This window comes from Furipterus horrens, unplaced genomic scaffold (assembly GCF_987537825.1).
Source record: "Furipterus horrens unplaced genomic scaffold, mFurHor1.1.pri manual_scaffold_2, whole genome shotgun sequence".
NCBI classification, from domain to species: Eukaryota; Metazoa; Chordata; class Mammalia; order Chiroptera; family Furipteridae; genus Furipterus; species Furipterus horrens.
The window spans coordinates 38,074,061-38,099,585 of record NW_028327172.1 but is presented as its reverse complement, the minus strand read 5'-3'; the positions used below and the strand labels follow the sequence as shown (position 1 = coordinate 38,099,585).

The 25,525-nt window shown below is 46.7% G+C and overlaps 1 protein-coding gene across 1 annotated transcript in view; it reads right to left on the bottom strand.

The window, feature by feature from the left end:
- GALNT18 (polypeptide N-acetylgalactosaminyltransferase 18) overlaps window positions 1-24,967 on the bottom strand; it is a 162,995-nt gene extending 138,028 nt beyond the window's left edge. Inside the window, exons 1-3 of the mRNA XM_090267276.1 lie at window positions 24,925-24,967; window positions 24,496-24,688; window positions 5,520-5,686 (exon numbers count right to left, since the gene is read on the bottom strand). Coding sequence (XP_090123402.1) covers window positions 5,520-5,686; window positions 24,496-24,688; window positions 24,925-24,967 — 403 coding nt within the window. The remainder of the gene's footprint in view (window positions 1-5,519; window positions 5,687-24,495; window positions 24,689-24,924) is intronic.
- Between the last annotated feature and the right edge of the window lie 558 nt (window positions 24,968-25,525).

Sequence of the window (25,525 nt, the reverse complement as noted above, 5' to 3'; positions counted from 1 at the left end):
AATGAACAAAAAAATCTCCTTGTCTTCATGGAACTTACATGCTAGTGGAGAGAAAGCGTCGCAATAAATAAGGAAATAATCAACTGAGTACAGTGTATCAGAGAGTGATAGGTGCTTTAAAGGAAAAGAAGCAAGGAACGGATGGGAGTAATAGAGGTAAAGGTTGCCATTTTAAATAGGGTGACAAGGTGGCATTTGAACAAAGGCCTGAAGAGGCAAAGGAACAAGTTGTACAGATATCAGGGGGCAAAAGCATTCCAGGTGGTGAGAACAGCAAGTACAAATGTCCCGAGGCAAGAATGTGCCTGATCAGAATCTCCATATTTTTAGTCAAGCTCAAAGACTCAAGGTTGAGATCTTGTTAGCATAGTGTTAGCACCCTATAGCGGAGTCAGCCCCTGAAAGAGTGGAGCTTGTTTAGGAAATTGCTTAAGAGGCAGAGAACAGAGCCTCGGACTCCTGCACAAGGACCATCTGCAGAGCTTTCAGCCTTTGGTTTCTGAGACAGAGCTAAAGGTCCAGAGAGCTTGGATGAAGGGAGCAGTAACGAACGGCCCCTTTCCTGTGTTTATGGTAACACAGCCTGCACCCAAAGCAAAGGTGCCTGCAGAAGAGGTTGCAAGGCACCAGGACACACAGAACTGCAACAAACCCCTGGGAAGGACGGCTTAGCAAGGACGACATTCCGAAAGCTCTGTCCTGATTCATTTATGGTTTTAAATGCCAACGTCCCTTCCATCCTGTGTTATCTCATTCAAGCCTCCAACAATCCTGGAGGTGGCAATGATGCAGCCCAATTTTAGAGATAAGGAAAATAGGGTTTGCAGAGGTTAAGAACTCACAGCTAGGAAGAAGCTAGGAAGAGCCAGAACTGAAAAGCTGGCCTAAAACGCCAAATTTCATGCCCATCCCATCAGAGCACACGGTCTCAGGGAAGAGAAAAGCAGGGGCTGCCTCTAAGTGGCGGCTACATGCCAGCTATTATTGCTATTGTTTTGTTGTTATTTTTATTAGCATCACTTTAACTCTCGTAGAACCTTGCAGCTTACGTGGCACTTTCACTCCCACTACCTCATGTCATCTGTAGTGACTATGGGACAGACAGGGCAGGGCAGGGCCTGATGTCCAGACATAAAAAACCCAAAGCAAAAGACTGACAACCAGGAAGTGGTAGAACTGAGATGGGAAACCAAGTCCTATTATGTTTCATCCCCATTTTACATTTATTTGCAGGACTCCCTGACGTCAGGGACTACAGCTGATCCATCCATCATCCCTTTCCTGTCCCCGGCCCAGGCAGGGCACTCTACCATTGTGTGATGAGTGCAACTGAGTTGGCCCGATGTGAGATCCACAGAAGCCCTGTGCTGATTGAGATGATGCCCAAGAGAAGCAGGCCCCGAATGGAGCCTGCCCAGGATACGGCCGTGGCCGCCCTCTCCCAAGTCAGGCTGGGCCGGTCTGAAGAACCCTTCAGCCCTCCACTAAGGCTAGAGATGGCTCACTTCCTCCAAAATCCACAGGCTCAAGCGTCTATTCCTCCACTGCTCAGGCTGCTCATGGAGTCCCATGACTGGTCACCTCCCTGTCCCATTCCACACAAGGGCACTTCAGCTGGCACCATGCCCTGCACCCACCCAGGGTCCTGCAAACCAGAGGGTGCTCGGCCAGCCCCTCAGCACCCACTGCCACACCCATCATTGCCTCCAACTAGCTCCCCATTCCCCCATATGATCTTTCTGAGAGGAAAATAGATGGGCTCTTTCTTCCCAGAGGCAACCCTAGTTTCTGTGCCCAGGATCCCACCTCCACAGTCCTCACTGGCCCTGCTCCACTCCTTGGCCTCAAGGGACACAGGGTGCTTCCACCCAAGACCAAGGACCTCAGGCACCTTCTCCTTAGACCAATTAAATGACCAGAGCTAAGGGGTAGTCATCCGGATTTCCTAGGAGCTCTCTAAGAAATTCTAATGTGCAGTCATGGTGTTGAGAACAAACTGTCTTTCAAACAAGAGAGAAATACACACGATACAATACAATACAATACAATACAATACAATACAATACAATACAATACAACACAACAGAGTAACATAGACCAGACTATAACAGAAAATAGCATGCTTCACCCATTTATAAGGTTAACTATTGTTTCTTAAAAGATTTGTTTTAATTGTGCATGCATGTAATTGGGTGTGAGCAGGCATGCCATCCTGCATTATGATATAAATGTATTTTTGCTAGAGATTATGGTTAATTTTTTTAAATGTTTACAATTTAATTTGTGTGTGTCTGTGTGGAAAACTTTACTCCAGTTCCTGCCTTAGCTCCTATTCTCTTTCACAGTCACAATCCCTGACAGAAAAGTATCTCTATAGCAGCTTTTCACCTTCACCTGGCTTCTGCAGCCCCATCCCAACACTTGAAAGCTTCTTGAGGAGGTTTCCATGCTTTGCACCTTCCAAGTCCACTGGCCTCTCCCCAGCCTCTGTGTCCTTCCACCTGCCTGTGGAGTCCTTCAAACAGAGTTGCTCTTTGCTGAAACTCTCTTGCCCCTGGAGTCTGTGTGGTCCTCCCGATTCTCCTGCCATTCCTCCTGTCTCTCACCAGTTACCCTCTTCCTCCTGACTCCTACCTGCCTTACACTCTGTTTTCTCTCAACTTCTGTTTTTTGTTCATCTCTGTTCTCTTTGCCACCCTCTCATCCCAGTCAAAGGCTTCAATTACTCCGTGTACAAGGCTCCAAGTTCATGTCTGCACGTTTTCCCCCTGAGCTCCAGCCGTGCAGTAGACCATCTATGTCTCCCGGAAATGAGTCTTCTGACTGCGTGCCCTGTGCAGCCCCATGCTTCACTATGTCAGGAAGGTGAGGCAAGCAAGGGCGGATTATCACCCCATTTACGGAGGAAGACACTTAGACTCTGAGAAGCTGAGAAATGTTTCCATGGCCACTCTTCCACAGTAGAGAAGGTCCTAGCCCCCAAGACTTTAGACTTTGGTACAGAATTCTTTCTCTTCACACCATGCACTGAAATGCGACATGTGCAAAAGCAAGGCCACAACTTTTTCATTCAGTCAGAGGGTCTCAACCAAAGCTGTACAACGGAATCATTAGGATGATTTTTAAAACACAGGTGGCGAGATTCCACCTCAAACTTATGGAATTAGATTTCTCTGGGAAAGACTTTTGTTTGCTTTATGTTATATTTTGAAGTAATTACAGATTCACAGGAAAGTACACAGAAATGTACAGAGGTCCCATGCACCCTTCGCCCAGCCTCCCCCAGTGTTAACATCTTAACACAACTAGCGTATAATATCTAAACGAGGACACTGATGTTGCCACAATCTGAGGAGCTTGTTCAGAGCTCTCTCTGCAGATCTCTGCTCATATTTCGTTATGTGTGGCTTTGGGTAATCACCACCACAGCCAAGCTACTTAACTGTACCACCACCGCAACACCCCATAAAGCTCTGGGTTTGCAAGTTCCCCGTTTCTGATGAAAAACCACTGCGCCCATCCCACCGCTCCTCCTGCCTCCCTTTCCCAGGAATGCACCATCCTCCCCTGAGCCAGCCCGCCTTGAAACTGAGTCACTGTTCACCAGCCGGCCTTTGGCCCAACTGCCCATGGCCAGTCAGTCAAGAGATCCAATAGATGCTTTCTTCCTAGAATCTCTCAGGCCCATATCTTGCTCTCAATTCCCACACCCACAACTATCCCAGGCCCCCTGATTTCTTGACTGCACTGCTGCAATTGCCTTCTCATCCAGTCCCCTTCTTCTGGCTGTTGCTTCCCCCCAACCAATACCATAAACCACAGCCAAAACTCCCCATTGCCAGTTCTGACTGCATCATTCCTCCTCCCCAAAACTTTACAAAATAAAGTCCAACTCCGTATATTCAAATATAAAATCCTCTCTATCTGGCTCACTTTCTATATCCAAATGTCTCAAACTCAGTATCAGCTTTCCTCTCTTTTTTTCCAGTAAGGACCGAAGACCAAAGACTGAAGGCCATGATAAGGTTCTCACTGAGGGGAAGAGATAAAAGACTCCAAGGTTTCCTTCTTCCTAGTACTTCACTCCCTTCCCTCTTTTGTGATATGAGGAAGTGCAATGGAATGAGGCCTGGGGGTGCCTCTTGCTTGAGGGATACCCTCATCCTTGGAAAGATGGCCTTTTCATTCCTTGCCTTCTCACAGTGTAAGAGGTGAGAGGGGACAGCAGGTGTGGGTAGAGTGAGGTAGGATAGCTGGATAGGCTACCTTTGTGTTGGCCATTAGGGAATGAGAGCTTTTGACGCATCCATTCCTTGGACCTAAGGAAGGACCCTGCCTGTCTCCCTCACAACAGACAGTCACCTTTAACACTATGCCACCTATTTGCTGCCATCTCCGGATGCCTTCTCCTTTCTCCACGACCATGAAACAATGAGAGTCAGGCGATGCATAAGCACTGCCCTTCAGAAAGTTCTAAAATCTGCTTCACAGAGCTGTTCCTACACTACTTACTACGTGATGATAACATAAAAAAGAAAATTTGCTTACTGAGATTAAATGTATTTCAATTATCTGATATGTTTCAGCTTTAATTGATAACAAAACACAAATTGCCCATCTGAACTTCTCATTACAGCAACTGACTTACTGGGAAGTTTACTACCCGAAACCAGAGAAAGTGATGAAGGTAACACAAACCCACTGAAACAATGATCCCATGACCCAGCAGTCTATTTGTTAAAATTCTGCATTATCTAAAGCACATCCATATTAATGACCCTAACAAGAGCACTGGTTTTAAACTGCTTCAAATGCACAAGCTCTAAGTTTGGAGAATATTATGGATGTGGTATATGGCTGTCGGGGGATTCAGAGGCTGTGGAATATGTACCAAGAGAAGGAGGTAGCTGGTAGTGACTAAAGAAGTGGGGATAGTGACGAGAAGGCTTCAGTAAGCATTTTCAGGACACCCAGGTTTTTGTTAGGCCTCAGTGGAACAGGGAGCAGGGGGATCCCACAAAGAGGCTAGACATTCAACAGCTGAATTGCTGTCAATGGGTTACACACCACTATGGCCTCTACCACCACCATCACCAACTCCTCTGCCATCATCACTACCACTGAGAAGACAAAAAGAGCAAACAATCTCCCAGTCAAAGGCCAAGCAATACCGCTAAAAAGAAAATGATGCTTCACAGAAAAGAGTCACTGGAAATGTCCACTGTGCATGTGGTTGGGTAGAGAGCAGAACTAATTATCTCATTACACTAGAATGTCAGAGGGAAGAGTGGAAGGTCAGTAAGACAAAGCTTGGGGACCAGGCTTCAATGGGATGCAAAGAGGGTATATACCTATGGAGTGAACCTTCCAGAGCAGTGACCACCATGAATCTCTCATCATTGAGGCAGCAGCCCAAAGAAGGAGCGGTCACGGGGAGCCTTAAGAAAAGGAGAACCCTGAATAGTGGCTGAACCCTCTGCTTGAAAGTCAGCCACAGAGCAAGGAGCTCAAACACTCACCGTTGCTGCTGTTGTCATCCACCAGGATGATCTCCTTGAGCAGGTGTGAAGGCGTGCGTTCAATGGCTGAGTGGATGGAGCGCAGGAGCACTGACAGTGCTTCATTGACAAAGATGAACACGATGCTCACCTCTGGCAGGCTGTCAGGGAATGAGAGGTTGCGGCACCTGGAAAGAAGAATAGCCAGGATCTTACATCTTTTAGTGACTCCTCTGGGGTCACCCCAGGTGCTTGTTTACCTTGTGTCTTGGCCCCAGTTTTCCTGGAGGGATCAGGACTCCAGATTCTTCCCAGGGCCTCTCCTTTGATACATTTAAGCCAAGACCTAAGTGGGCAGCAGATAGGCTCACGATCATTAAAACTGCCCTACAACAGAGTCTGAATTCATCAATGACTATAAGCTAAATAGACCCTTAGCACCCAGTGCAATGCCTGGACCCCAGAATGTGGTCACTGAGTGTTTACTGGAAAAATGACTGAGCATTTCTAAAACCAACGGGATAGAAAATGCAACCAAAGGGAAGTCTCAGTTTTTGCAAAATGGCAGCCAATGCCTGGGAGAGGCCAGACCTTAGATGATCTGCCTCAGGAGGGAACTATGTCTCCTCCCAGAGACTTCTGCGGCTAGAATTCACCCTGGCTCACTCCAGCAAGCATACTGCTTGGGGTCTCCCTTGCCCTTCATTCATCAGAGGGGTCCAGCTTTCAGAAACTGCTTGAAGTTAGAGTTTCAACACGAATGAATGAGGGATGGATGGGCAAGTCCAGTTTCATTTCATTGATGAGCACACTAAGGTTCAGAGAGGTTGAGTCCTCACCATTAGTCAGCTGCCAAGATAGAATATCAACTCTGGTCTTCTGATATTTACACCAGGGTTCTTTCCTTAAGAAGAAATAAGTGTGGGAGAGACTGCCTTTAACTGTCCCATTCCCCCTCACTCCACTAAAACCCTGAAGCCATTTGGAGATCTCTTACCCAAAGGACATGAGGCAAATTCATGAAAGTCTGTATGCCATTCCCTGTTAAAAGAGGAACATGCAACCCTGGAATCAGACCTCATAAAGAGACCAAACAATAAGAAATGCCATGGTTCCTCAAGGAGATATCCAATTCCTCCCCTGAAAGCATTGCCTTAGTGGGCAGGAAACCATGGCTGGTGCCCTTCTCTGGCTGAAACTAAATGCTGTTCCAGAAGGCACTGAGATCCCACCTTTGGGAGAGCTGAATGGAAGGGCTCACACAGGAGGCTGCCCACTCCCACCACCAGCCATCGAAGGCTGCAGGGTTTCAGGGCTGGTGACCATGTTGCATTGCTCCAAGGTGAGAGCACAGCCAGGTTAGAACACATAGCAATAAGTATCATAACACAAGGCTTCTGTTCGTCAGTAATTAAAGTACTGCAGAATAGGAATGGGCCTGCTCTTCCTTAATGAGGAAGGCTGGGGGATAACCAGCGCTGAGCAATTTGTAGAAATCACCACGGGGCCCCAGCCTGCTTAAGAGGAGGAAATTAATAAACTACAATCACCGTCTCTATGGTTACCAGAAATTTACAGAAACTTCTCCCCTTCTATTTCAAGCTCTCCCACTCTCTCACCAAAAAGCTGTGGAGGAAGGGAAAGAATAGAGCCAAACCTGCTCCATACTTACAATTTTAATAAAAATATCAGGTTAACAAACTGGTGCAGAATTCATTCATTCTTACATTCAATGGAATAAATGTCTATTGAGTTTCTTCCATGCAGTAGGTTCTGCACTGAGGAGGCAGGAGGATGCGGACAAAGTACCTGTCCTCATGCAGCTTACACTTTGACAGGGGAAACAGATAAACATGAAAGCAAACTAGTGGTACAATTTTATGTAAGTGCTGAGATGAAAAGTAACACAGGGTGAGAGGACAGTGTGGTGCCCTGGCAGCTACTCTAGATGTGGCCAGGGAAGGACTCTCTGAGGAGGACAGATTTGATCAGAAACTTAAACAGCACCGAAAGTGAGCCACACAAAGGCCAGTGGGGCCAAGGGAACTGTGCTTTGACTGAAGAAGAGGCAAGGGAAGGGAAGCAGCTCATTTAACTGCAATGAAGGGACAAAGAAGATGGGGGTGGGGATGGAGCGAGGGACTTAATGAGAAAAGCTAGATTGATTCCTTAAGCACATTACACCTTTTCCAAAATTTTTTTTGTTGTGAGTACAATTTTTGTAATAGCAATTTAAAAATTTGTGGTTAATAGTCAAATAATTCTTCTGGCTAGTGTTTATTTATGACTATCAAGACCAGCAGCCATGGAAACTAAAATAAGTATGAATACACAACCTATTTTTTAATTGTATTTTTAAAAGAATACTATGGGCTTCTGGTCAAGATGGAGGCATGGGTAGACACACTTCGCCTCCTTGCACAGCCATAAGAAGGATCACAACTAATCTCAAAACAAAACACAACCAGAACTGCCAGAAATTTGAACTGTATATAAGTCTAATAACCAAGGATTTGAAGAAGAAATATTCACCCAGGAGGGGTGGAGCCAAGGAAGAGAGAACAAGGTATGGTGGTGGTGGCAAGGCAGCAGCAGTAGCTGATGGAATGGGCAGTCCCACATTTCCATGTGGCAGATAAAAGCCAGGAGAAACACCTGAGGAGTGATCCCAGCCCCAGACCAGACTGTGCAACCCAGGGTTCCAGCTCCAGGAAAATAAAATCTCACAGCTTATGGCAGTGAAAGCCAGTGGGGGTTGGAGTTGAGGAAGAAATGGTCCATCTCTTAGGAGAGGTCATTTAGAGGGCCCATATGGTCCTAGAATGCAGGCAAACACACCCACTCTGGGAATCACCACCAGGGCAGCAGCTAGAGGGGTGCCAGTCACATGCTAGAAGTGGATGAAGTGACTAAAAAGGGGGCAAGTGCTGAGCAAGCAGCATTGTTCCCTCTCTGATTCCCCCTCTCCCCCACAACATACAGCACCACAAAGTGGTGAAATGGGTCACCCTGCACTGATGAACACCTAGTGCTCCATACCTTACAACGTAACAGGTGCACCCAGACAAGGAGTCAAAGCAGCTCTACTTAATACACAGAAACAAACACAGGGAGGCTCACAAATTGAGGAGACAAAGAAATATGGCCCAAATAAAAGAACAGATCAAAACTCCAGAAAAAGAACTAAGTGAAACAGAGATAGCCAACCTATCAGATGCAGAGTTCAAAAACTGGTGATAAGGATGCTTGGAGAACTCACTGAGTACAGCAAACACATTAGGGAAGAAATGAAGCCTATACTAAGTGAAATAAAGAAAAATCCACAAGAAACCAATAGTGAAGAGAAGGAAGCCTGGGTTCAAATTAATTATTTGGAACATAAGGAAGAAATAAACAGTCAACCAGTACAGAATGTAGAAACAAGAATTCGAAAAAGTGAGAAAAGAATAAGAAGACTCTGGGACATCTCCAAAAGTGCTAACATCTGAATCGTAGAATACCAGAAGGAGAAGAGAAAGAGCAAGAAATTGAAAACCTATTTAAAAATAAAATAAAATAAAACTTCTTCACTTTGGCAAAGGAAATAGACATATAAGTCCAGAAAGCACAGAGAGTCCCAAACAAGTTGGACCCAAAAAGGACCACGCTAAGACATACCATAATTAAAATGCCAAACGTGAAAGATAAAGAGAGACTCTTAAAAGCAAGAGAAAAGAGGAGAGTTATGTGCAAAGGAATTCCCATAAGACTACGAGCTGATTTCTCTAAAGAAACTTTGCAGGCGAGAAGGGACTGGCAAGAAGTATTCAAGGTGATGAAAAGCAAGGACCTACAACCAAGATTACTCTATCCAGCAAAGCTATCATTTAAAATGGAAGGGCAGATAAAGTGCTTCCCAGACAACGTAAAGCTAAAGGAGTTCATCATCACCAAGCCCTTATTATATAAAATGTTAAAGGGACTTATTTAAGAAAAAGGAGATCAAAACTGTGAAGAGTAAAACGATAACAAACTCACAACTTTCAACAACTGAATCTAAAAAACAGAAACAAACTAAGCAAACAACTAAAACAGGAACAGAATCATAAGTATGGAGACCAAAAGGAGGGTTATCAGCGGGGAGGGGGAAGAAGGAGAATGAGGGAAACAGTACAGGGATTAAGAAGCATAATTGGTAGGTACAAAATAGACAGGGGGATGTTAAGAATAGTTAAGGAAATGGAGAAGCCAAAGAACTTATATGCCCAATCCATGGACATGAACTAAAGGGGAAGGGATTGCTGGAGGGAAGTGGGTACTTGGTGGAGGGGGTTTAAAGGAAAAAAAAATGGGACAACTATAATAGCTTAATCAATAAAATATACTTTAAAAAAAGAATACTATGTATGGTCAAACTACTAGCACATGACCTTTAGTTTTCTTTTATATAAGTGCAATGAACAGCTCTCAATAAGGACAATATATTGGTACTAGTTCACTGTCCTCCCCACTAACTCCATCAGCAATAAAGACTGGCCCTGTCTGTTTGCACATCCCCAGGGGTTTCCTCTGAGTTCTGACACCCTTGCTAGACAGAGCTCCAGGTTTTTCCCAGGGGTTTTCCAGAGTTCGAGGTTAACTTCTTTCCCCTACTTTCCTCCCTTCTTAATTCTCAACATAACTACCTTGGACACAAGGAGTCCCCTTCCAAGGAGACCAAAAGGAGTTTCTCCCAATCCTGGCCATGCCTGTCCTGATGGTTTGAGCCACCAGTGCCTGTGGGAGGTCACCTAACGCTCTTTCTCCAAGCAGAATAGAAACATTATATTCATTTTTACAAGTTAAAGTCTACTGATCACGTATTTTCATATGAAAGACTCTCCAGCATGAGGTTTTTATATGACAAACTTTTTGAACACAACAGAACACCTAGTATAATACATCATTTATGTGTGTTTATTGTCTATCTTCCTGTGCTGTAAGGACCCTCCCTGAGAGCAGAGGCTTTATTTTGTTACTGTGCTATCTTCTAAACTTACACCAGGGACTGGCGCATGGCAGGTTCTGGGATTAAACAAAACTAGCAGGTTAATTTATTTATATAAGCCCTACACTCCCCTGAGCTCACCATGTTCCTTTTTCCTATGAACCTCCTTCTTCGGCAGGAGGGCCAGGAGCTCTCCCCCACAGTGGGTCCTGCCTCTTCTGTTCTCTGTCCTCTGGGCTTAGGGCCCCAGTTCCTCACATTCAGTCTCTAGAAGTCCCCAGTTTCCTTGCACTAAAATCACTGTAATTAAGTGATCTCTCCAGGCCAAACACCCTGATCTCCCCTTCTCTCCTGGACACTGCTGAGGACCCTCCCAGCAAGAACCACACTGCTGGGGTCCCCTCTCTGCACCCCGCAGCACCCTCTCTCACCCTTCAGTTGTTCTGCACCTAATATACATGTGGATCTAGGGGAGCAGACAGGTGAAGGATGAGCAGGATGAGAAAGACAGAGAAGAATAGTTTTTAGGCAAAGAACACTGCAGGTGGATGAAGTCACCCAGGTGCCAGGCCCAGCTCTGTCCCAATTTGTTGTGTGAATATCAGCAAGCCACTTCCCCTCTCTTCTATCTTGTTATAGAACAGGGGGGCAGAAGAATAATCACTAAGGTGTCTCTACTATAAAAGTCAGGATCTTTAATCTCACATGTGGTAAACAGAAGACATCTCATTAAAGAAACAGTTTGCAAACTTTCCCTCCCTTCCAACCAGCACTTGGTCACCACCAAATGCCACAACAAACATCTCCTTACTATTAATGTAATTAGACAAGGTGACCAACTGACCCTGGTTTGCCTGGGACTCTCCCAGATTCAGCACTGAAAGCCCCAGGCAAAGCAGGGCAGTTCGTCACCCTATGACTAGACCAGAGCTTCTTGAGGGGAGGGACAGATCTTGCTCATGGTTGTGTGTCCACCACCAGAACCAATGTGTCACAAACAGCAGGCATTCAGTCAGCATCTGTTGAATAAATTGATATTTACATTTTCAGAATCCTCAACACACATACATCAATACACACTATCACGGTTTCCTCTTCATCTCAACATTAAAGCAGAACTCACATGGCTGAGAGGAGAGAAAAAAAGGAGGAAGAACACCATGTCAGGCAAGATGGCCACATGCCTGTTGTCGTATCGAACGTCATCACTGCCAGACACTGAACTCAGAACAAAAGTCCACCTGCCATGGGCAGCCCAAGACCTTCTAAAGGAACACACATCTTAGAGCTGCCATGGAAGAGGACTGTTCCGGATCTAAACCCAGCACTTCTGTGCCAGAGACCGGCCATTTATTTCACCCATCAGCCAGCACTGGCCCACCCGAGAGCTTTGCCTCTCACAGGCACACTGCTGAGATGTTCCTTCCCAGCATGCACGTCCTCCAGGGCCTGCCATCCACGCCCACCGCTCCCAGACCCGGCCCTCCTGCTGGCTCTGGGCGCCTTCCCCTGTGCACTGCTTCTCCGCTCACCTCCCTGGAGAAGGGCCAGAGGACACGAGTGTCAGGGAAGCCACAAGGCATGACTGGTCCTTCCCTAGTCACACTTCTTGAGAAAGTCTGACTCTATGAAGCCAATCCCTTACTCCTTTTGAGAAGGGGCATATTCTCCTGTAAAATTAAGCCATAAAAGTTCCTGTTTTACATTCATTCCTGTTCCAAATCGAGCCATTTTCCATAAGAGATAAAAACAAGGCATTTCTGAGAGGGGAGAATTATGGCTGACTAATAGGCTAGAACTGATGGTCACGGTAAACTCGACTTCATTGATCTCTGCACCCAGAAGGTGGTTTGGGGAGCAGCTCTGCAGGGAGCCTCTCAACAGAGCTCCCCAAGACTGTTTTGAGCTGTTTATGAGGCAAATACATATCAAGAGCTTCAGTGCCATTACTGTGAGAGGCAGGGAAGTAGTGGCAGGCTAAGTGAGGCCAACCAGGCTCCTGGCCACAGGTATTACCCAGGGCAGCCACCAGACACTTCCCTATTGGATCTCAGATTCTCAGCTCCCTGACCTCAAGCTCCCTGTCCATCAGAGCGATGACTCATGGAGCCGCTTGACCTGGGTGGGAGGAGGGGTAGACCCCTCCAGAATGAATATCAAGTAGAATATAAGTTGAGGTCTGTTTGTCAATGAACATGGAGAGCCCGGTCCAACTATGGCAGGGCTCCAGGAGTGGAGGAGGGACTTACCAGGACCAAGGAGTGAGGAGATGACATTCCTAGGTACCCATGCCTCTGAGTGTCCCCAGCCCCTCTTCACTCCCAGATTTCTCCCAGAGAGGCTCTCCCCACAGCTGCAGTCAAGCACAGGGACTGGGTGCCCTGCTGACAAGACGGGCCCAGGGTCAGCACTGCCCTCTTAGCCCTTCACAGTCATCAATGTCTGCGCCAGCTTCCGCCATCCCACCTGCACCCAAAGGACTTGCTGGATCCTCCTCTGACCTCACATGGTACATTTCTAGCTTCTTCCAGGCACCTCCAGATTACAGAGGTTCCCAGGCCTGTCAGCATCCAGTCTGTTGGACTTAATGAAACCCAAAGATGGAGGCAATGTGGGGATTCTCATTGGACATAGGGACAGTCAAGATTTTCACCCCCTCTGGGTGGTGTAATCTTGGGTGTTCAGAGACTGCACAATGCTTGCTAGCCCTAATGCCCAGAGACTCAACACAGAATATTTAGAAATAATAGTAATAATTCCCACTTACTGAGTGCTTATAATTTGCTATAAACCATGCTAAGAGATGTATAAATATTTTTACTTCTTCCTACAACCCTATATGATAAATTTAATTATCCCCATTTTATAGATGAGGGAAATAGGACTGAGGCAGTAAGTTACCTTCTAGGGCTTAAACCTGAGCTCAACTGTCTGCATCTTCCTTCCCAGGCCCACCCAGAGACGTGAGTGAAACACTGAGGTTGTGACAACCAAGAGATCTGATGGGAGGGCAAAACAGAAGAGTTACTATAAGCTACCAATTCAGATGAAAGATGGAGAGAATGTATGTCTGGCACTATGACACAGACAAATACAATAAAACACTACTTACTGAGCACCTAAAGCCTGAAATTGTCTTCCTGTTATATCGCTCCCATTGTGATAAACAATCCCCATGACTCTTTGCATAAAGATTGCCATATCTTCTGCCATGTGGCCTCGCCATTTGGTCCACAAATAATGGAACCAGACACTGGTTCTTAAGCCTGTATCAATGGGCTAGCTGTCAATCTATGGGGCTTCCTAGACCAAGAGCTCTATGTAGCCAGATCTCACACTATCAGAGAAGGACTGGCCACCCTATCAAGCCCTTGTTCATGGGAGGTTAAATGTGAGCTACACTAAGAAGGCAAAAGTGGAAGTCCAGGGCAGCAGGTAGGGCAGGAAGCAGAACACTGTCAGTGAGTGAGCTGCAGACACAGACAGCCTCAGTCACACAGCATACGAACGAGTAAAGAGGATACAGACTTGAGCCCAACCAGGATGTCCTGAACTGATTCACCCCCTCCAGAGTCTAGATCTGCAATCTCTGATTATGTGAGTTTGTGATCATGTGTAGGCGTCAGTCTACCAAGAACACCAACCATCTGCAGTCATCTGAGTAAGTTCAATTACTCCCTGAGAGCACATGCATGACCTCTGAACTTCCTGGGCTGAAACTGGTCCCGTTAGATTCCCATAGCATCCTTTGCTTTTCTTTCATGCCACGCACAGGCTATTGCAATATGTTTTTTCTGGGATTAAAACATCAATGTCTCCACTAGACTATAAACTGTGTGAGGTTAAGACCACACCTGCTTTGCTCACCAGGTACCCCCTGTGCCTCCCACAATGTCTATGCAGAAAGCACTGGGTGTCTGACTGAATGAAAAAACTAATAAATACTAGAATGGTGAATAGTAGAATGAATTCAGGCTCTTGCAAGCTCTGTGGGTGGAATTCCACCAAGATCTGACCGAGCAGGAATCACTGAGTTGAATACTTCCTGCCTGACTGCAACAAAAGGAACAAATAATCCAATAAACCAGAGGGGTAAAAGAGGGGATGTGGAAGTAGGGTGGGGATACTTAGTATAACCAGGCCCTTCAGGGATCTGGCACGATGCCAGCTGGAGCTCAGAGGTGGAGGAGACAATGGACATCTGAGAATGGGAAGTTTTAATAGTTTATAAGGCAAGAGGAATGGGCCAGCTGATTTAGGAACAGAATCAGGCACAGGAATCACAGACAGTGAAACTACTAAGTACATGTGATCATCAAGACAGCCAACTTTCAAAGAGGCAACGTTCTACAAACATCCCTTCAGGTGACTCCACCCATTTAGAGAGAAGATCTGCTGTATCAGATGTAGACGGCAAGTAGGACAATAGGAAAATGAATCATTTACAATATAAACAGTCAACAGAAAGCAGGGAGGCTACATCCCTGGGGTTACATGGACAGCCACTCGGGGAAGGAAAGTCAGCTGGCTATGGTGAAAAAGCCACAAAAGGGACTGAGTGTTTGTTAGTGAGCTGGGCAAGTTTGTGACAAGGAGAGCTGAGGAATGTGGGAGAAAGGAAGGTGAGCCCCATGGGTCAGGAAAAGGGAGACAGGGCATCTTTGCTGTCTAGCAGAGCCTGGTTCCAGCTTCTGGAGCCTGGAAAGCAGGCAGGGGAGAAATCACTCCTGGCCTGGGACCTCAACCTGATTGGTCTCACAGGGCCTGTCTGGCCTTCTTCTGTCTATTGTCAGGGCAGGTAACCTGTCCCGTGCGGCAGCTCGTCCACATAGTTGTCCTTCGGGCAGTTAAAGCCATGGCAGCATCCCATAAGCCATCTCCTTTACAAATCAGAGACCCAGCTAATAAAGGTAACAAAATGTTAAATAGCAGTTATTACGTGCTGGGCAGTATTCTAAGAGCTCTACATATATTATAATTTAATCTTTGTATTACTGTCGCTGATTCACAGACAGAAGAACCAAGGCACAGAGAGTCTAAGTAACTTGCTGAAAGTCAACCAGGTTGTAAATGAGAGATCTAACCTTGGAACCCAGGGAATCATGTTTTAAATACTACTCTAAAATCTAAGCAGAAGCTTCATCTGTTTGTCACGTTACCCAGTTTTTCTCCTAGGTTGTTCTCCTTTCAACATACTCTACTCTCTCTATTCTTTACAATCACTTCTGCAGCTGTGACCGGAGTAGCAGACTAAAACAAAACTACCACCTCTCTTTGTAAGACATTATACCTCTATGAACATAGCTCAAGATTACGCTACCTTTAAGGACAACCAGAAGCCATGGGCATCTCTCGGGACAACTGGCATAAGCGCCACAAGACCAGGGGCAGGAGAAAGCCCTACCACAAGAAGAAAAATATGACCTGGGACGCCCTGCTGCCCACACTAAGATTGGCCCCCACCGCAAACACACAATCTGTGCGCGGGAGGCAACAAGAAGTACCAAGTTTGAGGCTGGACGTGGACAACTTTTCCTGGGGCTGAGAGTGTTGTACACGGAAAACAGGGATTATTGATGTTGTCTGCAATGCACCCACGACAAACTGGTCTGCACCAAGAGCCTAGTAAAGAACTGCTTTGCGCTCATTGGCAGTGCACCCTACAACAGTGGTACGGGTCCTACTATGCAGTGACCCTGGGTCACAAGAAGGAGGCCAAGCTGACTCCCATGGAGGAAGAGATTTTAAACAAAAAATGATCAAAAAGATTCAGAAGAAATATGATGAAAGGAAAAAGAATGCCAAAATCAGCAGTCTCCTAGAGGAGCAGCTCCAGCAGGGTGAGCCTCATATGCCAGAGGGCAAGGAGCTGGAGTTCTAGCTAAGGAAAATTAGGGCCCGGAAAGGCAAATAAATCCTCTTCCCTCCTTTCTTAAAATTTCATGTGTAAAAAAACAAAATGAAAACAAAACAAAACAACAACAACAAAGAACACATGTAATAAAGGTGTTTATTCTCTGGGGAAACAAAAAAAGAACCACCACATGATACTACTGGTTCATAAAGAGTTTAACATTTACTAAGAACTAGAAATATTTTTTCCAGACTGCTTCACTTAAGAAGTAGTCCCCTCCCAACTGTGTTTGTGCAGTTAGCATTTTCAATGCACCAGCAGAATCATTACCTAAGGGTGTTTCTTTTACTCCTTTTTCCTGAGGCCACCCTCAGGGAGCACACAGCTTCCACGGGCTTTGGGTCATCGCCATAGAGCCCAGATCCCAGACTAGAAAAGCCCCAGGATGCTAAGGTAGTGTCCTGGAAACGTAAGAGCCAGGTAAAACTACTGACTGCCATATAGCACCTGTGGGAACTTAAACAAGTTTCTTAACCTTGCAAATATTCAGCCTTCTACTATATAAAATAGAACTAATAACCACCTCAGAAAGATGTGAAAATAAAGTTAAAGGGAAAAAAATAGACATTAAGCAGTTTGCCCAGTACCTGGCACACAGTAAGTAAGCCAGCGGTAGCTTTTCGTGGAAATCACTAGCCTCTGGGCAGCAAATCCCAGATGGTCCATCAATCAGGATCCCACTTATTCCACCTAGAGCCATCCCCTTCTCCCCCAGGACCAGCTACATCGTCTGTGGGGCCCAGTGCAAAAAGAAAATACGGTGGCCACTGCTAAAAAATTATTCAGAATTTTAACAAAGTGACAGCAAGGGCATTAAGCCAAGTACAGAGTCCTTCTAGCCTTCTTGGGATCCTGTGCACCAGGCTGCATGCTATATTCATTTCCTAATACTAACATTGCTGCTGTAAGAAATTACTACAAACTCGGCGGCTTAAAACAACACAAATTTAAAGTAGGGATATCTGCACCAGTTCGATTCCCAGTCAGGGCACATGCCTGGGTGGCAGGCCCGGTCCTCGGCTGGGGTGCCTGCGAGAGGCAACCGACTGATGCATCTCTCACACATCGATGTTTCTCCCCCTCTCTTTCTCCCTCCCTTCCTCTCTCTCTAAAAGTTAAATATATAAATAAAATCTTTAAAGTGGGGACATCTGTAATAGTGTCAATAACAAAAATAAAGAAAAAGTTAAATTAAAGAAACAAATTTATTATCTCATAGTTGTGGAGGTCAGAAACATGACACAGGTCAGTGGGCTAAAATAAAGGTGTTGGTAGGACTGCATTGCTTTCTGGATGCTCAAGGTGATAACCTGTTTGCATGCCTTTTCCAGTATCTAAAGCTTGCCCACATTCCTTGGCTCATGGCTCTTCCCAATTTCCAAGCCAGTAGCAGCTGGTCAAGTGCTCACATTGCCACATCTGACTCTTCTACATCTCACTTCCATTTTTAAGTCCCTTGCAACTAATACATTGAGCCCATCCAGATAATCCAGGATAATCTTATTTTGAAGTCAGCTGATTAGCACCCTTAATTCCATCTGCAATGTTTACTCTCTGCCATGTAACACACCATATTCACAGGTTCCAAGCATTAGGATATGGACATCCTTGGGGGGCCTTTGTTCTATCTACCGCACACAACAATGAAGTCAGCCATGCTGGCCCCTAAAACTGAGATCTTAGATGTCTGTCTAGAGACCATGAAGACTCTGCAGTCTACCAACCCAAACACACAAACCTGTGGCCACACCCAGAGTGGTGGCAGCAAATACCTTGGATGGACCCTAACCTGCTCTCAGATGGACTGAGCCCCTAGTTCCATGTTGCATTATCTCTTCTATAATACTGTCCTGCTCCTTTCCACCTGGATGTTCACACAAAATTTCTCTAGCTGAGGACCCTGGTCTCCTTTGTGGGGTGTGTGTGTGTGCGTATCTGACCCAGCTGCTCCCACCTGGGGCTGCAGAAAACAGTCCATCTTCTTCATCATACCCGCATGCCTCAGCCTCAGTCCCTAACCCATCAGTCAACAGAAAGGGAGGGAGTGGTCCTCAGGGGACTGCTGGAGAGAAAGGTGACATCATTTACTCAGGAGCCTCTGAAATCTGCTAACAAGAGGCAGGAAGTAGAACCTGCTTGAGACTCTGCCCTGAGCTACCTTGGAGGTAGGCCAGGGAGTTGCCATGGCAACACGATCACCCTGAAGCTTGGCACTGGAAAGCCCCTTCTATCCTCACCCAAACGCCCCCAGTTTCCTGTTTAGAAATAAAAACCACTGCCTGTAGAAAAAAATTCATCATGTGCCTGCTGTTGTAGAACTGGTGGTCACCCACAGGCCACCTGCCTGAGCCACGGTCACTGGGGTGGGACGCCCACCTTTACCTTCCTGTCCCAAGATGGCAAGATGGCTTTAACCACCGCCTGCATGATCATCCTTCGCCACAGCCACATCCCACCCTCTCAAAACCCACTGACCTCCCAAATGCTGTCTCCTCCATCCTCCCTCTCTGTCTCTCAGGCAAAGGGCTTCCCTGATCTCTTTCTCACACACTCACTTAAAAAATAAAAATTAAAAAGATACGTTTAATTTACATACAAAAAGTGTACAGATCTTAAGTTCATCGTTTGATGTGTTTTGACAAATGCACATACCCTATGTGGTCCATACATCCGTCAAAACTTGTTTTTAGCTTTTTCTCTTAGGCTCCTGGGAGGTTACTTTGGTGGACACAGAGAAGGAGGAGGAGGGTGGACTCTGGGAGCAGGAGCCATGGGAATGGTTGGAGCTTGCGCCTGGGGATCTGAGTGATGAAGCAAAGTCCAGCCCGGCTGAGGCGCAGCTTTTCTCACCACCCATCCTGAGGTCCTGATGGCTTCCCGATCCAGGAAGCAAGCAGGCAAACCCCACCCAGATCTGGCAAGGCTCCCGATGGGCCGAGATTCAGGAGGATCACCAGCAATACAGCCAATGTCTTGTCTCCCAGGGTTTTGCCACCTGGATAGCCAGGGGCCTTGTTACAACAATGCAGGGAGAATGAATGGCATTTTGATTTTGCCAAAAGCGAAGGATCCTGGTGCTCAGAGGAAGATGGTTCTCTCTCTGCCCAAAGAGCCCAGATGAGGCTGAAAAAACTGCTGCACTTCCTGCTCCCCTGTCCTTCCTCTTCCAGGGGAGGGGCAGTCAAATCGGTAAAGGGAGGCTCCCTGCAGACACTGCTGTCCAGGTCCTGTCTCCCTGCCAGAGTGGCCACAGAAGGACGGGGCTTTGGTGGGCCATCAAGTCCAGCCCTGACTTACTAGAAACCTGCGTGGATGACTCCTCCCCAAGGAGGCCAGGAGGCCGTTCGCAAGTTTTCCAATCACCTGCTTTGGTCTCCCACCACCTTGCACTCTTGATTCCCACTGCAGAATCCTTGAAGTTTCCTGGCTGACGCTTTATTCGGTGCCTGGCACACACTAGGTGCTCAATAAATGTTTATTGGATAAATAAATTAATGCAGCCTATCAACATGTGGGATGGACATTTTCCATTCTGGCTATGACTTGTCCTACGTATAAGGCACTTGAGTACAGGTCAGTCCTCTCTCAGATAGGTGACAAGGTGAGTCATCTTTCAGGGCCAAGAAAGAAACAGATAAAATAAAACTGGCCAGAGGTGAGGAGAGGAAGGGTGGGGAAGGGTTTGGAATACCCACTTTCTGGTCTAGGAACAAAGCCAAGCATAATGTCAGGGTTAGAACTTGGAAGAGCAAAGCCAAGAATACAAAGAACAGAGTACAGATTCCAACAACACCTCCAGGAGCAGAGGTCCCCAAGGGTAAACTGAAGGAAACAGGAGGGAGAGGCACAGGTGCTGGGACTGAAGCAAGATCCACCAGCATGGCTCTTCTGCAGACTGGCATTTAGCGTGTGGCTTCCTCCTCAGAGGTTCCCTGACCCACCTTGCTCCTAATCCCAGCCTTAGCCATAGCCTACTGAGGCTTCACTCCCTGCCTAGACAACAGGTCTCACGGTCCCTAACAATTTTTCCAACACTTAGAGACAGACCTCCCTGACCCAAACGAACGAATCGGTTCAGTGCTATGTACTATTAAAGCAGTTGCCCCCCTCCCCATCATCCCTGTTAGGGTGACAAAATTTGACCCTGGAAGCAGTAAAGCACAAATTCCTTTGCTCGAGTGTCTGGATTCAAACCCGAGCTCTGCCAGCTGGTGACCATAAGCAGATTATATAATCTCTCTGTACCTGTTTCCTCTTCTATAAAACGGAGACTAAAAAATGCTACTGCTAATATTTGGTGTTTGACCCTAGCTTCTGACACAAAGCTCCTAAAAGCCTTAGAGTTTCCCGTCTAATAAGAGCTTTTTTTAAAAAAAATTTTATCTAATGAGGTGACTCTTGGTGGGCTCCTACATGAGGGCTGGGTACCAGAAAGAGCAAGCCATGATTAGCCATGATTAGAAGTTTGGAACTTTCGGCCCTACTCCTTATCCTTTGGAGAAAGGAGTAAGGCTGGAAAGAGAGTTACTAATTAATCATGCCTATGTGATGAAACATCCATAAAATCACTCAGGTATGGCATTCAGAGAGCTTCCAGGCTGGTGAACACACCCACTTACCGGGAGGGCGACACACCCCAACTCCACAAGGACAGAAGGAGGCTGCACTTGGGACCCTCTGTATCTCTTCAACAGGCTGTTCACCTGTACCCTTTCATACCCTCGAGAATAAACTGTAAGCGTAAGTAAGTGTCTCCCTGAGTTCTGTGAGCCATTCTAACAAGTTACTGAACTGAAGGAGGGGGCCATGGGAACCCCAATTTATAGTCAAGAGACAGATGACAATGACAACCTGGGACTTGTGACTGGCATCTAAATGGGGGCAATCTGGGGGAACTGAGCCCTTAACTTGTGAAATTGACACTAACTCCAGGTAGTGTCAAAACTGAACTGAATTATGGGACACCCAGCTGGTGTCAGAAAATTGGGTGGTGTGGGGAAAAAGCTCCATATTCGGGGCCGGAAGAATTGTGAGTACGAGAGCAAGCAAAGGCATTGTTCCTACACGAGTACCTAGTCCAGAAGGTTACTGTGAGGAGTGAAAGAGTTCATATAACTAAAGTGCCAAGCGTGTCCCTGGCTGTTTGCCAGTGTAATTTGAAACAGGATGATAGTAAAGGATATTGAAGAGGTGTTTCCACAGTGAGTTAAACAGAATAAGCCAAGCAATGACCTTGTTACAAGGCAGGAATGTTTTTACGGAAATTAACAGAGGCACTATTTTACCTACAGGCATGCTTGTTTGGAGTGGTCCCCAACACGCTCCAATCTGGGGCGGGGGTCTGGTACTGAGGCTGTACACAGAGTCTCCAAGTACTCGTGCAAAGAGAAACCACATTGTTAAAGTCATCGAGGGAGCCCTGGTGGAGAAGCGGGAAGGCTCAGCTCTGCCTCGTATCAGAGATTCCATTCTTCCAGCTATAAAAAGGGGCTGACAAAAGTCACCGTGCTCCATGGGGTAGATATGGAAGCTCCATAAACTAAAGCTCTGTACAGAGGGCAAGTCAGCTCCTTTTCAGCAGCTCAGGAGGAAACTGCAGAGTCTGACCACCTGGAGTCCTTTGGAGACCCTTTCTCAGCAAACTCAGGAGCCTAGGCTGCCTCTGAAAACACACTTCCTTCAGGAGGGAATGTGTTTGTCAGGAAGACCTGCCCTTCTGAGCAAGGCCACGTGGTCTCCATCCCTGCCACCTGCCAGCTTCCTGTTTCTCTTCCACGGAAGTAGAAAGAAATGGCTCACAGGGCACCTCTCTCAGTGAAGGGGAAGGTGTGACCTCAGACATTACTCTTACGTTTTCTGCTCCTCGGTTTCCATGAACCCGAATGGGAAAAGCACACCAGTTCCTTCACTACCTGCATTGCAGGCTGGTGTGGTCCAAATGGGAAGGGCATTCTCTACAAGTCAGGCCCCATGTGACTACCCGTCATTGTTACAGCCATGCCATTGTTTGCAAGATCCACTCTTTCTTTGGCTTACTTATTTCTCCTTTAATTTAGGACAAACACACACTGAGCTGGGCCTCAGAGCTGGCTGCAAAGTCTGCAGCTCATGTGCTGGCCACAGTCATAGCCAAGACCCCTGTAGCGGTCCTGAGGTCCCAACTCCTCCTGAGGATCCTTTACCCAGAGTCTCTAGGTTTTGCCCACATCAGACCTGCTTCTCCCTCAGCCCCAGGGGTGTCTCTCTCCTGCACTTCCAGGGACCTGGGACCCTGTAGCACCAAGTTGAAGTCATCTTCAGGATATTCCCAGAATTCAACCCTGTCTCAGCACCTGCCCCACTGCTGTCACCATCCAAGCCACCGCCACCTCTCACCTAAATTTCTGTAGGAACCTCCTAAGTGGTCTCCCTGTTTCCTCCCTGGCCTCTTCAGTCTGTTCTCAACATCACAGTCAGAGGGGCTTTGAAAATAACAACCAAAGCACATTATTAATCTGCTCAAGCTCTTCCTATGGACTTACATCTTAGAGCACAGGAAAAGCCACACACCTTGCAGCTGCCTACAAAGCCATTCTCTGCAGTGCTCAACTTGAACTGTACATTGGAATCAGCTGAGAACTATAAACAACATGGATACTGAGTGTCACCTCTGGAAACTCTTATCTAATTGGTCTGGGAGTAGCTGTGGCATCAGGATTACTTTAAAGCTCCTGATGAGTCAAACGTGCAGCCACAATTGAGAACCACTGCCCTACTTGATCTGTTTCCTGTTGCCCCTGTAACCTCATCTCACCTACTGCCCTCGTGCTTGCTCTGTTCCAGTCACATGAGCTTCCTCCCTCTACTTCGGACATGCCAAACACACTTCTACCTCAGGACCTTTGCACTTGTTGAACTCTGTCTAGAAAGTTTTAACCCTAGGCATTCACATGACTTGCTTCCTCATCTCTAGGTCTTTGCTCAGATGTCACCTTCTGAGTGAGGCCTTCTCTGACCACTTCATTAAAAACTCAACCTCTTCTCCTATTCCAGGCTGTCCCTATTTTTCTTTTCAGCTTTATGTTTCTCCATAGCATTTACTGCCACCTAACATGCTACATAGTAGACTTCTTTGTTTTGTTTATTATCTGTCTTCTGCCAACCAGAATGCAAGCTCCATGAGAGCAAGGATTCTTATTCCTCTCTGTTTTGTTCACTGCTTTATCCTTGGGCCTAGACTATGGTGGCACATAGTGAGTGCTCAGTAAATATCCTTTAAGTGAACATATACTCTTCTCTTCCCTTGTGGGTCCTCGGCTGCTTTCTCTTTCATCTCTAGAGTCCAGTCAGATTCTCTCTGGGCCAGGAAAAAAACCATACCTAGTTATATAGCACACAGCAGGTGCTCAATAAGTGTCTATAGGACTGAATTCGCTTCCCCAAAGAACATAGCTTCTAAATGCAGCAGCAAGTTCTTTCTTGAAAACTCCAGGTATAAGCTCACAGTGGTCTGCAGCTTTTGCAGCTTTAAGACAATTTTTAAAATAAGGAGAAAGAGGGGAAAAGAAAGTGTGTGTGGAGGTGGGGAGCTCACAAAAGTTAATGAGATTTTTCTCAGCTGTGGTACGTGCCCACATTTTTAATAATTAGGGATAATAAAAAAAAATCTAACTGAATCTTAAAGGAACATCTTCTGTACAAAGAGAGAAGTCAAACAGACTTCTCTGTTGGGTGTAATGACTTGTTAGCCCTGGAAGATGGATGTTCTTTAAAAAACTAATGTACATGAAAAATAATTGTTCATAAAAATGCAACTAATTGGGTTAAAGTTACTTATTAACAGGAATGCTAGATGATTTGAGTGCCCGTAAGGAGTAAATCAGGTTATTAATCCTCAAAATCTCAAATGGAAGAAAGAATGCTAGATGATTTGAGTGCCCGTAAGGAGTAAATCAGGTTATTAATCCTCAAAATCTCAAATGGAAGAAAGCCTTCCCCTGCTTAGCAGATGGGGAAACTGAGGCTGAAGAAGGAGAAGGGGGAGAGTGACTTGCTCAATGCTGGCCAAGGGAACAGACCCTGGCTGAAGCAGAGGAGGGACCCACGAGTCCAAATGCCCAGCCACTGGCTCTGCTCACCCACTGGGTCTGAGGTCAGGCAGGGGCCGGTCGAGGGGCAGGCGGTCACTGAGATAGGCGTTGTAGCCGTAGTACTGGAACTGCTTCAGGGCCACGCGCCGGCCTTCAGGGCTGAGCTCCTGGCCCCAGTGTGCAAACAGAGAGGAGTCTGTGAAGGGCTCAGCCTCGGCCTCCTCAGGCTTGGCAGGAGCCTCTGGAGAAAGAAGGGATAAGGAGACAGTGGGTCAGAGTGTACCCCTGAATATGCCATGATAACCCCTTTTCTCTTCTTTACCATTGCTTTGGATAAAACAATCTTAGCCCCATCTTTGGGGGCAGGGGGGAGATGAGGCTGGAATCTTTATACTTCCTCAAACTCATTTATCCACCTATCCATCCATTTCTCCACCCAATAATCACTAGGCTCAAGGGATATAGAAATATACCCACCAGAGTCTTCTGCGAAGCTGATGGATATGACCTGATGCCCCATGGCTTCAAGCTGGAACCCCCTCCTTTCTCAGTCTGCTTCCCTTTCAGCCCTGGAATGGGGTATCCACTTTTCTTTCCCCAAACTGTACCCCTGCTCCCTGCCAGGCCTAAGTCTGGCTCACACACAGGTCCCCTAGCTCCCTTACTCAGTTCTCGCCAGCCCACCTCCTCCTCCACTGGTCCTGCTGTGAGGTGCCTGGCCTCACCACATGACATTCACCTGGCTGCCAGGACCCCCAACCAGACTGCCTCCTGCTGCTTCCAGACTGCCCACCAGAATAGAAGATTAGTGGCACAGGGGAGGACCAAGCCACCCCCAGTGCCCCCCCCCATACTCTGGACACTGCTCATTGGGCCCCTGGTGGACTTTGTGGGGGCAGTCCCCATGCCATGTCTAGAAGAGCTCATCGCTTCCCGGGGACTCACCAAGAAAAAAACAGCAGATGCTTCGGATTCACACGGACACAGATGGAAACAAATCCCTGCTCTAACGTTCACTGGCTCCATGACCACAAGCAAGCACCCCACTTCTTTACACCTCAATTCCCCACCTGCATTG